The sequence below is a fragment of the Narcine bancroftii genome, chromosome 1 (genome assembly GCF_036971445.1).
Source record: "Narcine bancroftii isolate sNarBan1 chromosome 1, sNarBan1.hap1, whole genome shotgun sequence".
In the NCBI taxonomy this organism is placed as follows: Eukaryota; Metazoa; Chordata; class Chondrichthyes; order Torpediniformes; family Narcinidae; genus Narcine; species Narcine bancroftii.
Window position 1 is genome coordinate 77,270,620 of NC_091469.1, and position 13,616 is coordinate 77,284,235.

Here is a 13,616-nt window from a genome sequence, read left to right on the forward strand (position 1 = left end):
AATTTTAAAGGCCGCCTGTCTTTTTTTTAAAAAAAACCCACCGTTAATGATGCCCAGGCCTCGGAATCAGCGGGGTCAACGGGATCAGTGGATTGTTGGTCCCATTTAATGATTCAGTATTTCAAAAGGTGACCAAAGGACTGATGTTTATAATGTGCAGCTTTAAATACCAGCAGATAATGTATTTGGAACACTGAAGGAAATACACCTTTCTCTCATCTCGGATTTATTCCAGGTAGACGCGGCTATGTGTTGTATATTTATAGATTATTGTTGATTTATTTACAGAAAGTAAATCATCTTACCTGAAAGCTCTCTTTAAAACATTTTTCCCGATTTAAGTCTAAATACCAGTGATTTATAAATCAATAATGAAGAAAAAACATTTTCTGCTACAATTAACCTCTTCACATCATCTTTAATCAATCTTTTCACCCATTAAAACTGATTTTTGCACTTCGGCCCATTCGCCCTCAGGAGTGGACGAGCACGGAGTGTAAGGAATTAGCTTTGCCCTCGGTGGAAGCTGATCGAGTCTGATCGAGATGCAAGGAAGAGGAAGATGACGGGCAGATCTGCGTGGGACTGCCTGGCAGGGCTCCTGGGGCAGACAATGTGGAGATGGACGCCAAGGATACAGTTGGTTTGATTGGAACAGGGACGGCTGGCATTGTCTGAGTGCCGGGGTGACAAATCGTCTTCAGGGGGACACCAAAGGGGCTGTAATCTGGAGAAACTGGCATGGGAGGCATAGTGTCAAGGACACCAACGTGGGGCCACATGGATCCCACCATGTTGCTGAGCTGGTTGGGAACGGGATAACCAAGATGGTGCATGACAGAGGCTAAAGGCAGCCCGCTGGCCATCATGCTTTTATAGTCCCGTCCAATTATGTTCTCGATAGCGAAAGGATGCTTAAATCCGGTGGATGGGGGCCCGTTGACTCCATAGGGCTGGAATGGTGGTAAGCGTCCCATAGCTGGGGCTGTCTCCGGCGAGGCCAATCCCAACTTGGCTTGTTGGTGGTGGTGGTGGTGGTGCTGGAAATAATGGATCATTTGTGAATTCTTGGCGCCGAAGTGCTCTGACCGGTGCACCTTAAACCTTTTACGGCGACGGAGGAAGCTGCCATTCTCGAACATGTCTCCACAGTCGGGATGAAGAGCCCAGAAACTGCCTTTGCCTGGCTGGTCAGGTCTGCGCGGGATCTTAATGAAGCAGTCGTTAAAGGAGAGGTTGTGGCGGAGAGAATTCTGCCACCGCTGGGTGTTCTCCCTGTAATAAGGAAACCTGTCCATGATAAATTTGTAAATCTCACTCAAGGGAAGCATCTTCTCCGCGGAACTCTGGATGGCCATGGCAGTCAAGGAGATGTACGAGTAAGGAGGCTTTTGATCACTGTAGGAATTTTTCCCCGGTCGAGGCATCTTTAGACTCTAACGAGAAAACAATATTCACAAGTACAACATTCACCAAAGCTCCTCGCCCAAGAAGCGAAGCGAGGGGTCGGACGGCGATCGAGTTGCCCGAGATTCCATCAAATCTCGGAATGCCAAGATGCTGCACGATTCCAATTTCTGGTTTTCCTGTGCCCCAGTTGTTGATGCGGGTTCAAAAGCTTCGCGCTGTCTCACTAGGAGATGAAGAGGCCGAGAAGTGCACACTTGCGTTGTGTGAGCTAACGAGGCTTGTTGTGATCACAGATGCACAGACCCCTGCAGCTCCCTTCAGCGCTTTGTTACTCTTCATTATCACATGACAACCGCTCAGGGACGCGAGGAGAGAGGGGGAAAGATCGTACACGAAATCTTGTTTCGTTCACACCTTTTAAGGAGGATTGCTCTGGTCATGAGAACGTACGTCGTGTGGGGTCGGGCTGAACGGAAAGGGGACGAGGAAACGCGAATGGACAGGAGCGAGGTATAAGTTCTTCGACCTTTAACTAAAGTTTACAATCGATGGTGATAAAATGCCCGACTAATTTTACTTGAACTAACTTGACATGAACTCATTGTTTCCCTTTTAGAATAAGCATCTCTGGAGACTCTGGCGTCCCCACATTTGCCAGCCGGTTGAATAGAGGTGATACTTCTTCCACCTTCGGCTTTAAACTTTATTTGGACGGAACTGGGAAGTTCAATTTCCGTGCGAAAGTCGTTTGGAGTTGCCTCGGTTCGTCCGCTACCACCAACTTAAAAATATCAGAATTTCGAAACCACGGGACACTGGACGAGGAGCATCCAGTCCAAATATTAATTACTGGGGCGGTTATGGGCTTATGGCAATTAAATATATAAATAATGTCGGCTGTGCTTGCATATGGGCAAATAAATGGGCACTTCACCCAATTCCCCTGTTCCCAACTCGTTTTGTTTTCCGAATAAAAGAAATTGAGGGAACTGAGTCTCCACCCCAGACCAGAGAACCAATAGAAAGCACGCCAAAGAGAAAGGGCAGAAAGGATGAAAGCAGGTCGAGAGAAGAAATAGCCATGACATTTCGGAAAACAGTGCAAAATGTTTCACGATATACATTTTCTTTCAATTGAGCGTTAAAAACGAAGCTCTGTTCTAAGCAGGTACGAGGGTCAAAGGGACATCGAGGGTGATGGTCCACAACAATCCATTATGACTAAAGGGCTGACTGTGAGGAATGTCATTTTTACAGGGCTGTCTGTTTATGCTCATCTCCCATCACCGCGTCTTTCTTCCGTGGACAGAAAGAATGTTAACAACCCGTCGAGTCCTGATGACGGATCAAGTCAGAGGAAGCGATTGATAGGGTATATCCTCATTTTTCATTTGCAGGGCAATCTCATGATAAATGTTCCTCAAGCGCTTGTCAACGATTCCAGTGCAAGGTCAATTAAAAAACGCACCTATTTAACTTTGGAGTTGACAAAGCCCATCGATGCTGAAAGATAGGACGTGCCCCATTTGAGAATAGCCGTGGTTGAGAGAGGATAAGAGCGTGCTGACTCATCACTTCTCGCCGGGATGGTCAGTTTCGTTGCACACCAATGGATAAAGAGCTTGGAACGACCTCTCACCGGAATCCGATGGGAGGAATTTCCCTGCCACATGAAATATATTTAGATTTATCAAGTTTTGGGGGGTATACTTGAAACAAGTAGGGGAACTTTAAATTCCCCTGCACTGTGGTAGTGGGTTTTCTTCAGGATTTTTAAATAAGGTTCAACATGTAACAAAGCACGAATCTTAACTTCGAATGCATCCCAGGAATGAGGTTTCAGGGACAGACTCCTCTATGCAACTAAACTCACAGCTTTAGTCATGAAGTATAAATCATGAAATTTTTAAAAAATCACAACTGTACTACGCAAAAGAAGACCACATCTGCACCGACGTCTGTTGGATGTGCTTGAAGTGGAGGTGGAAGGGGAATCAAGTTGTATTATTCTAATTTAAACTAACTAAACAATACTAACAAATCATATAGCTTTTAGGATTCAGATTCTCGGTTTGACTCAGAAGTTTACATAGACTTTTTAAAAAATTGTTAGCCGCCGTTTTGGAGTTCATATCTCAACGCGTCCTTTCCAGCGCTAAATGAATCCGATTATTTGAATGGTAAAGTGCTAAACAAACTTCAAATGTTAGCACTATCTTGCTAATACTAAGAATGGTGGAAATTTAGGACCATACTTTTGTAAATCCAGAATGAACAGCCGATGACGGATGAGTTTCTCATCTCTGCAGATCATCTGGAGCTTTTAAAACGAGATCCACCATACCAGTTACCCAGGAAACAAAAGCAGTGTGATGACTACAACCAGCACGCTTGTAGGATCTAACAAATGAAGGTGGTCACAAAAACATCGAGGAAATTACGCTTGGATCATAATTAAAGGGTGGATTTGAAACAATGCCTGCTCCCAATTTTTGCTGGCCTGTTTCTGGTTGCATTTTCCCCTTTTGTGTAAATGTCCAATTCTCACATCAGGACGGCGCTGTTTACCGCCAACCAGCATGGCCGGACATCTATTAGAGCCAAGTTGGTGCCGCTCGACCATGATTAATGCTTAAAATTGGTGAGGATGCTTGGCGAGCCCCGAATGTATGTGTTCACAACCCTCACACCCATACTGATTCTAGTTGCAACTGGACCCCAATGTCATTCACACTTTAGGCCATCTTTTTGCTCACTTCTGGAACTGTCAGTTGTTATTCCACTTAAACCATTTGCGCAGGTTCCACTATTCGGTTTTAGACTTCGGTGCTTTCGTCCATCTCCATTATCACAGCAATCCCGAGGCAAACAGAATTCGATCTTCATTTGCAACAATCTCCATCCAAGAGCGCATTCTTTCTCAAAGCCACTCAGCAACAGAAATCTCCACACAATCAAATTGTCTAGGATCATGGCTGGACCACATCCAATCAGTCCCAGATTGTCCTCAATTTCCACTTTCAGTACTACCCTCTACAAGACTCTGGGTAGTGATTTCCAGAGATTTTGTGAGAAGAAATTCCTATCTTTCAGTTTTAAATGACGACCACCATATTCTTCCACCATGACCCCCTACAGGAGACTCTTCCACTAATGGAAACATTTCAACATTTACCCTGTTATGTCACCTTAGGATCTTGAAGTCTAAAAATGAGCTAATTTATCACTCACCTGGTCAAAGAATATAATTCCATGCTTTTTAAAAAAAAAATAGCTATTTGTGATAGGAACAATCTCACATTCCAGGACTTAGTACAGTTAACCTCTTCTGTATTGCTGCCAGTATTTGTATATACTTTAAGGGGACCAAAAACTGAATACACCACTGTTGTACGGCCTCACCAAGATCTTGTACAATTTTAACAATTGCTCTCTATTTTTTATTCTCAAACCACCTCATAATTAAAGCTTTCTCAATTATCTGCTCTACCTGCATGCTAACATTTAGTGTTACATGCACAAAAACACCAAGGCCCATCCATTTTACATTCATTGCCTTTGCTCTAAGAAATAATCTCTGAAGCATTCCACAAATTCCTTTTTCATGATATCCTTTAGTCCATCAATAGCCAGATGAAAATCACACATGGTTGCAATTCCTTTCTTATATGAGGTACTTCATTGGCAATGGCCTACTACACAAGACGAAAAGATATAGGAACAGAATTAGGCCATTCCATCATGTGCTGATCCATTTTCCCACTTAGCACCATTCTCTTGCTTTCTCCCATAGCCTTTGATACCCTGACTATTCAGATATCTAACAATCTCTACCTTAAATATACCCAATAACTTGATCTCCATAGCCACACGCGGCAGCAAATTTCAGAGGTTCACTACTCTCTAGCTAAACAAAATCCTGCACATCTTTGTTTTAAAAGGGGTACCTTTCATCCCCTACCATGGGAAACAACTTTGCCATATCTTTTTTATACAGCTTTTTCAACCCTCAAAATGGTCCCCTCTAATTCTGATGAACTCCAAGGAGTACAGTCCAAGAGATGTCAAACATTTCTCATATGGTAATCCATTCATTCCAGGAATCATTCTTGTGAATATTCTCTGAACACTCTCCAATACCAGCATATTCTTTCTTAAATAAGGGGCTCAAAACTGTACCTTGTACTCTGTGAAGCCTCATTAGAGCCTTATAAAGCAACATTATATTACTACTCTTTATATCATATTCCACCATATAAGAATATTAACATTGCATTTGCCTTCTTCACCACTGACTTAACCTGGTTAACCTGCACGAGGACTCCCAATTCCCTTTGCATCTCCGAATTTTGAATTTTATCTCCATCCAAATAATAGTCTTCCCTTTTTTCCTTCAACCAAAGTGCATTTCCATACACTTTCCAACATTGTATTTAATTTGATACTTTTTTGCCCATTCTCCTTATCTATCTAAGTCTCTCTGCGGCCTCTCTGTTTCTTAACCACTACCTGCCCCATCCACCTACCTTTGTATCAATTGCAAATTGAGCCACAGAGCCATTTATTCACAATCCAAATAATGAAGATACAACATAAAAAGAAGTGTCCCCAACACTGACCCCTGCATATACCACTGGTAACCAGTAGCCAACCAGAATAGGATTCCTTTATTCTCACTGCCTCGTTTCCTGCCAATCAGCCAATGCTCTACTCATGCAAGTACCCTTCTGCAATTCCATGGACTCTCATCTTGTTAAATAGCTTCATGTGTGGCACCTTGTGAAAGGCCTTTTGAAAATCCAAATATACAACATCAACTGCATCTCCTTTGTTTAGCTTATTTGTGGTTTCCTCAATTAAAAAATAGCAGTAGATTTGTCAAGCAAGATTTTCCCTTAAGGTAACCATGTTGACTTTGGCCTATCTTTTCATGCACCTCCAGGTACTCCATAATCTCATCCTTGACAATAATCTCTAACAACATTCCAACCACTGATGTTAGACTTATTTCCTTTCTGCTTTCTACTTCCCTTTTTAAATAGTTGAGTGACCTTTGCAATTCCCAGTCAGCAGAATCTACTGATTCTTGGAAGATCATTACCAATGCCTCCACTATCTCTATAGCTTTTTCAGAACACGAGAGCTCCATCTGGTCCAGGAGACTTATAAACCCTGAGACCATTCAGCTTCCCAAACACCTTCTCTAAGAAGCCATTCTGAAGGGCATTCGATAAATTCCTTTCCTTCGGATCTCACACCAACCTGGTTCTCCCAATCAAACTGCATATTGAAATCCTCCATGACTATTACAATATTGGCCTTCTGTATGCCTTCTCTATCTCCCTCTGTCGTTTGCATGCCACATACCTTTACAACTTCTTAATTCCACCCATAGGGATTTTATATTTTTTGATCCAATGTCTGCTCTCTTCAAAGATTTAATTCAGTTTTCATCCAGCTGACCCACCTCACCTACTTTGCCTACCTTCATGTCCTTCTGATACACTGTGTATCCATGGAATTTAGTTCCCAGCTGTGTCTTCTTTCAGCCACAATTCATTGATGGCCACATTGTCATAGCTGCCAAATTTGTTGCACCCCATACCTTTAAATTTCCTTTGAGCTCTGCAGCCTTTACGGCAAGAAGGCAAAATAAATATTTTAATAACTACTATTTTTGGTTTCCTTTTTGCCATTGTATTTTTTTGCTTTTGGTGCTGAACTTTAGTAGTTTGTTAACTCAGCCTGCGTCATCACAGACACCAGACTTCACTCTATCAAGGACCTCTACATGAGGCAGTGTCTTAATAAAGCAACCTCTATCCTCAGATCCCTTCCCCCTACCGCCCAGGACATGCCATCTTCACTCTGCTACCATCGGGAAAAAGGTACAGGAGCCTAAAAAAAAGGACTCAATGACACAAGGACAGCTTCTTCCCCAGTGCCATCAGATTCCTAAATAATCAATGAACCAAAGACACTGACTTAGATTTTGTGCACTATTATTTTTATTACTTTTTATTTATAGTAATATTGTAAGATGGTTATAATATAAATGCTTACACTATGATGTTACTGCAAAACACTGAATTTCCTGTCTTGTTTAGAAACATAGAAACATAGAAGATAGGAGCAGGAGTAGGTCATTCGACCCTTCGAGCCTGCTCCGCCATTCAACGAGATCATGGCTGATCTTAAAGTTCAGTACCCCGTCCCCGCCTTCTCTCCGTAACCTTTAATACCCTTATACTGAAGAAATAGATCTAATTCCCTCTTAAATATATTTAATGAACCTGCCTCTACTGCCCTCTGTGGCAATGAATTCCACAGATTCACCACCCTCTGGGTAAAGAAATTCCTCCTCATCTCGGTCCTAAATGGTTTACCTATTATCCTCAAACCATGGCCCCGGGTTCTGGAATTTCCCATCATTGGAAACATCCCATCTGCATCCATTCTGTCCAGTCCTGCCAGAATTTTATATGTCTCTATGACATCCCCTCTCAATCTTCTAAACTACAGCGAGTTTATGACAAAAAATTCTGATTCTGATTCTGAATTGGTACCTGAATATCAAACTTAAAATATATAAGAATTTAGGAAATAAAATGTAATCTTTACTGTTCCATGAAACAGTTCCACTGTTCCACTAGTCCCATTTCAATTTGCCTGAAGACGGAACGGTTCCACTAAATCCTTGACCCTCCACTCCATCCTGACCCACCTGGAGAACGATGCCTCATACACCAGGCTGCTGTTCATCAATTTCAGTGCCTGGTCAGCAGGGACGGGGGTTAGCAATGGAGGTGTTGGAAGCTTAGGCCTGTGGGCAGCAGGGGCTTGGATGCAAACCCACATTGGAGACATCAGGAATTCCACCTGGGGATACCCGCATCAGAGGCACATGGGGATGGGTTGGAAACCGGCTTCTGGAAGGTCAGTGACAGTGGGTATTTGGGATCTGGGAGGTCAGTAATATTTATATCTGCAATTTGTTTAATATTTAGTTGAAACAAAAGAATCAAATTCTGAATAAATGGGATTTTATAAGCACTGCCTCAGATTGCTTATTGTTTAAGAAAAATAATTTAATGAAATTAGACTCAATCACGCTCGAACTGGAAGTTTACGCCATTCTACTTCCAGTCGACTTCTGGTTCACAACTATGGGGTTCCATGATTTCCAAGTGCTCCCCAAAAGGCTTCAACGAACTAAAAAAATTGGGAAGCCCTGCTTGGAGCATTGGATCAGAGGTCAATCCAAAGACCATAAGAGTGGGAAAGAGGATCACTGGGGTCTCTGACCCCACCATCAGTGTAATCTACTGGGATTGTTGTTTGAAGCGGGCTCACAAAATTGTTAAGGACTCCTACCACCCTGCATATAACATCTTCCAACTACTCCCAATGGGAAAGAGATACAGAAGTATCAGAGCAACTTCTTCCCACGGGCAGTGAGAATGCTGAATGACTGATATAACCATATAACCACTTACAGCACAGAACAGGCCAGTTCGGCCCTACTAGTCCATGCCGTAACAAATTCCCCCCCTCCTAGTCCCACTGACCAGCGCCCGGTCCATACCCCTCCAGTCCTCTCCTCTCCATGTAACTATCCAGTCTATCCTTAAATGTAACCAATGATCCCGCCTCAACCACGTCTGCCGGAAGCTCATTCCTCATCCCTACCACCCTTTGCGTAAAGAAATTTCCCCTCATGTTCCCCTTATAATTTCCCCCCTTGAATCTTAAACCATGCCCTCTAGTTTGAATCTCCCCCACTCTTAATTGAAAAAGCCTATCCACATTTACTCTGTCTGTCCCTTTTAAAATCTTAAACACCTCTATCAAGTCCCCCCTCAATCTTCTACGCTCCAGAGAAAAAAGCCCTAGTCTGCACAACCTTTCCCTGTAACTCAAACCTTGAAACCCTGTCAACATTCTCGTGAACCTTCTCTGCACTCTCTCTATTTTGTTTATATCTTTCCTATAATTTGGTGACCAAAACTGTACACAGTACTCCAAATTTGGCCTCACCAATGCCTTGTACAATTTCATCATAACCTCCCTACTCTTGAATTCAATACTCCGATCTATGAAGGCCAACATTCCAAATGCCTTCTTCACCACACCATCTACCTGAGTATCAGCCTTGAGGGTACTATTTACCATAACTCCTAAATCCCTTTGTTGCTCTGCACATCTCAGTAGTCTACCATTTAATGCATATGACCTATGAACTATTCAGACTGCTCATAAAATAACTCCATGAATTTACTATCATTTAACAATTAAAAAAATTTTTTAGATATGTACTGCATATAAATTGCTTTTAAATATGTGTACTATGTCCATATATGTGTTTGCATGTTTGTACACCGAGGACCGAAGAACGCTATTTCATCCAGTTGTACTTTATAATCATATGATAATAATAAACTTGAATTTGAACAGCAAATTAACTATCTGCTTTGCACGTTGATAAGATTGAGCTAAACAGCGAGGGATCGACTATCAATTACTCTTTGATTCCACTCAAAGCAAATGTCTTCTTTTTAATATCTGTCATAGTACATAGTCATATGGATATCTGAATTGAGGTACATTGTCAAATTATTTCATAGAACAGTTTATAGAGTTTGCATATTTGAATACACAATTAAAAGCTTGCTCTGTGGTGCTTGAAGACTGCATTATCTAATCTACTTATGCTGTGAGCACAATTATCAGAATGTTTCAAGGTTTTGTTAATCTAATTAATAAAGCAGATTATTATTTTTATTGGCAAATTTTGGGCTTGAAATATGATGCTGTGGTGTTATAAATGGTGAAATAAAGAATATTCTAATAATTGGAAAGCACCTGAAATCTGCCTCCAACCCATTGTCGTATTAAGGTGTTGGAGGGCTCATAGTAAATATTTTAAAGGGGCCAAAGATTGTACTGGCTGACGCATGCGCATTCCTAAATAGCGCTGGCTGGCGCATGTGTGGTGAAGGGGAAAGCTCCTCAATGAAATTACACCCCCACTGAAATAACTCCCACACTAAAATTACTCCCCTCCCCTTGACGGGGACAGTGACCTTTCCCTGTCCAGCACAAAGGAAGACAGGGACTTCTCACTGATGGGGGATGGGTAAGGGGGTCAGGGATGGGGGACGCAACCTCTCCCTGTTAAAACAAAGCATACAGCAGTGAAGGCAGCAGCTGGCGGCATGCAGGATCAATGGCCATCTTCATTACCCATAATCCCACGTGCAGTTGGAACCGCTCTGCATTTCAATGGCACTGATGCTGGCAGAGTGGTTCCAGCTGCAAGGTGGATATTGCTCCCACATTGTGTCGATGTGCGAGCTGCTGGGGGTAGTCTGTGTTAATAACCCCGATGAAATTTAAGGTTGGAGATTTTAGCCAATTATCAGCTTTAATTGGGGCTATTAACACAGATTATCAGTGTGGTATCTCATAGCAGTTGCACAAAGATGAAAACTAAAACGTTTCTCATAATTCATACTACATCAATGTGGGGCCTTTGAAATTATGAGGCCTGTAGCATATGCTACTGTCACTACTAGACTAATCCAGCCCTGCTCCAACCAATAGGGTCAATCTTTAGATATTGGGAAAGAATGGAATGAGATACCCATATACAAAAGTAGATTAAAACAGATAAGTACAGAGATCCACCATTCTCACATTCAACCCTTAATAAAGTGATTTAATTAATTATCAAGATGAAAAATATTTCCCTCATAAATAGCTGACAAAATAGGTTCATAAACAATAAGATTTATCAGATAAACCTTATTGTCATACATTTAAGTGATCTCAAATGAACAGTGAAAAGCCAACATTCCAATGCCATTTGACAACATTTTAAATAAAAGATTAATTACTTAAGCACCAAGATGAGGGAATTCAGAATGTCCAAGAGTCAATAAAGAATACAAAAGAATAATTACTCATTCTAATAATTAGTTTGAACGGACATTAGTTTGGTTAAATATTGAGTTCTCATTTGAGAATATAATTTATATAAATAACCTGGATTCAAACATTTAAGGAAAGATTGTCAAATTTTCTCATAATACCAACCAGACAAGAGCTGTGTATTTGAAGGAAATTTAGAGTGAGTTGGATAGATAATGCACTTTGAAAGTTCAATGGCAAATAAAAGTTATTGGAACTTGAACTAAAACGATCTAGAAAAGGGAAATATATTGTTTGAAGACTCCCATGCCAATGAAACAGCTATGAAAAGAGAAATGGTTCTTGGTAAACTTTGTTCAATTTAACCTATTGTAGGGAATGGGAAGCTAAATTAACTAACAAGGAATCATGAAGCAATCGTGCTACAGCTGGAATAAAATTTTTAAAATATATATAAATAATTAAAGGAGAGGTAGAAGAGAGCAACAACAATCTTGATTTTTTTAAAATTAAAATTTAAATTTTAGACATACAGCACAGTAACAGGCCATTTCATCCCATGAGTCTGTGTCACCCAATATTTTTTGGAAAGACTGTTAATTTTTAAAATTTATTGCCAACTTTTGTCAAGACCGAACAGGAGAACAGAAAGAGCCAGCAGGACAAAATGATAGAAAGGGTGTCCAGGCAAGTGATTGAGAATTATCCCCAATTTTATGGCAATTGAAGTAAGTTGATGCAGCATTAAGTGATACTGTTATCACTTGCTATAGTAGTACAGATATGTCAGCTTCATATTTCTCAGTGGTAGCAAGCAGATAGTGATGGATAATATTCTGAGATGATGAATATCTGGATCCTGTGTTGTCCTCAACAGTTGTGTCAAATAGTTACCTACAATTATAGTTGATCCTGTTCTGCATGTCTGTTAAATATATTGGCTACATCATTGTATAATTGGGAGAACATTCAAAACAACCATGCAACTTTTTGTGTTCAGAAGATCTTTCCATAACCAGCTGTTTCCATATGCTGAGGAAACTGGGGCTTCACCAAGCTCATGTTTTCAGCAATAAGGCATGATTCACTCTTATTGCATACATGGAAGTGGTGATGGGCAAGCACAAATAAGTATTTCACACATTAGCCTGTTGATCCTCCATAAATCTTGACTTCTCTTTTAATTCTTCTCACTTTTGGAAAATCAAAGATGTAGCTATGGACACGCACATGACGTATGATGCCTAGCCACGCTCGCCTTTTCATAGTTGTTATTCCAAACCCAATCTGGTACCACTCCTCAACTTTTTCTCCATTACATCAACAACTGCATTGGTGTGCTCTACTGCACCAATGTGGAATTTGTCCATTTTATCAACTTCACTACTAATTTCCTCCCTGTCCTGGTAGAAATTTTGAAACAAACCATTTCCGTTGCCCTCTTCCTTAATGGACCTGTCTCCATCTCTGGAGCCAATCTATCCTTTACATCTGCAAGACCAAGTGCAGATTAGTTGACTGCTTTGCTGACCACATGCATTCTGTGTGTGACGGCCTTTTTCAGCTCCTGGATGCAAGCCACTTTAATAAACTTCCCTCCCTATCCCCAAGCAGACTTATCTATTCTTGGTCTCCTCCACTGCCAGAGAGAAGTCAACTTCAAACATGAGGAACAATGCCTCATATTCTGCCTGGGTAACCTTTTTATTCTCTCCTTCTGATTCATCCAGTTCTCTTGCATATCCCCTTCTTTCTAACCCCTCTCCTGACCCATGTAACACAGTACCTTAACCCTCCCCCATCTGACTATTACCTGTTCTCAACCTATTGGGTTCCCTATCCTTTGCCCTACAGTTCCCATCTTCCTTCCTTTATCTGATTCCACTCATCACCTTCCTTTTTAAAAAAAATCAGATTCCATTATGCTCAGCTATTTGTTATCTCCACTTTTTAACCTCCATCTCCCTTCCCATTTGCCTATCAAACTGTCCTCAAATGGATCCTCCTATCACTTGCCAACTCCTGCCTCTGCCCTCCACCTCCCCCCGCCCCACCTTTTTATGCTGGCTATATCTCCTTTATAATTGACAGACTTAATGTAGGATCTTGACTTAAAATGTTGACGTTCCTTTGATGCTACAGATGCTTCCAGATCTGTTAAATTCCTCTAGCAGCTTGTTTTTGCTCCAATTTCCAACATCTGAAATTTCTTGTGTCTCCTCTGTTTACCTTTATTATTGAAAGGCTTTGAATTCTGAATAAAAATATCTGTCTGT

General features: G+C 41.2%; 1 protein-coding gene across 1 annotated transcript; it reads right to left on the reverse strand.

Annotated features, from left to right (window-relative positions):
• Nucleotides 1-439: 439 nt before the first annotated feature.
• Nucleotides 440-1,673, reverse strand: foxb2 (forkhead box B2). Its single transcript, XM_069889224.1, has one exon. It carries the CDS (start codon nt 1,425-1,427, stop codon nt 474-476), a length of 954 nt encoding a protein of 317 aa, XP_069745325.1. The 5' UTR covers nt 1,428-1,673; the 3' UTR covers nt 440-473.
• Between the last annotated feature and the right edge of the window lie 11,943 nt (nt 1,674-13,616).

Coding starts and splice junctions, on each gene's coding strand:
- foxb2 (XM_069889224.1), bottom strand. CDS start 1,427: ATGCCTCGACCGGGGAAAAATTCCTACAGTGATCAAAAGCCTCCTTAC.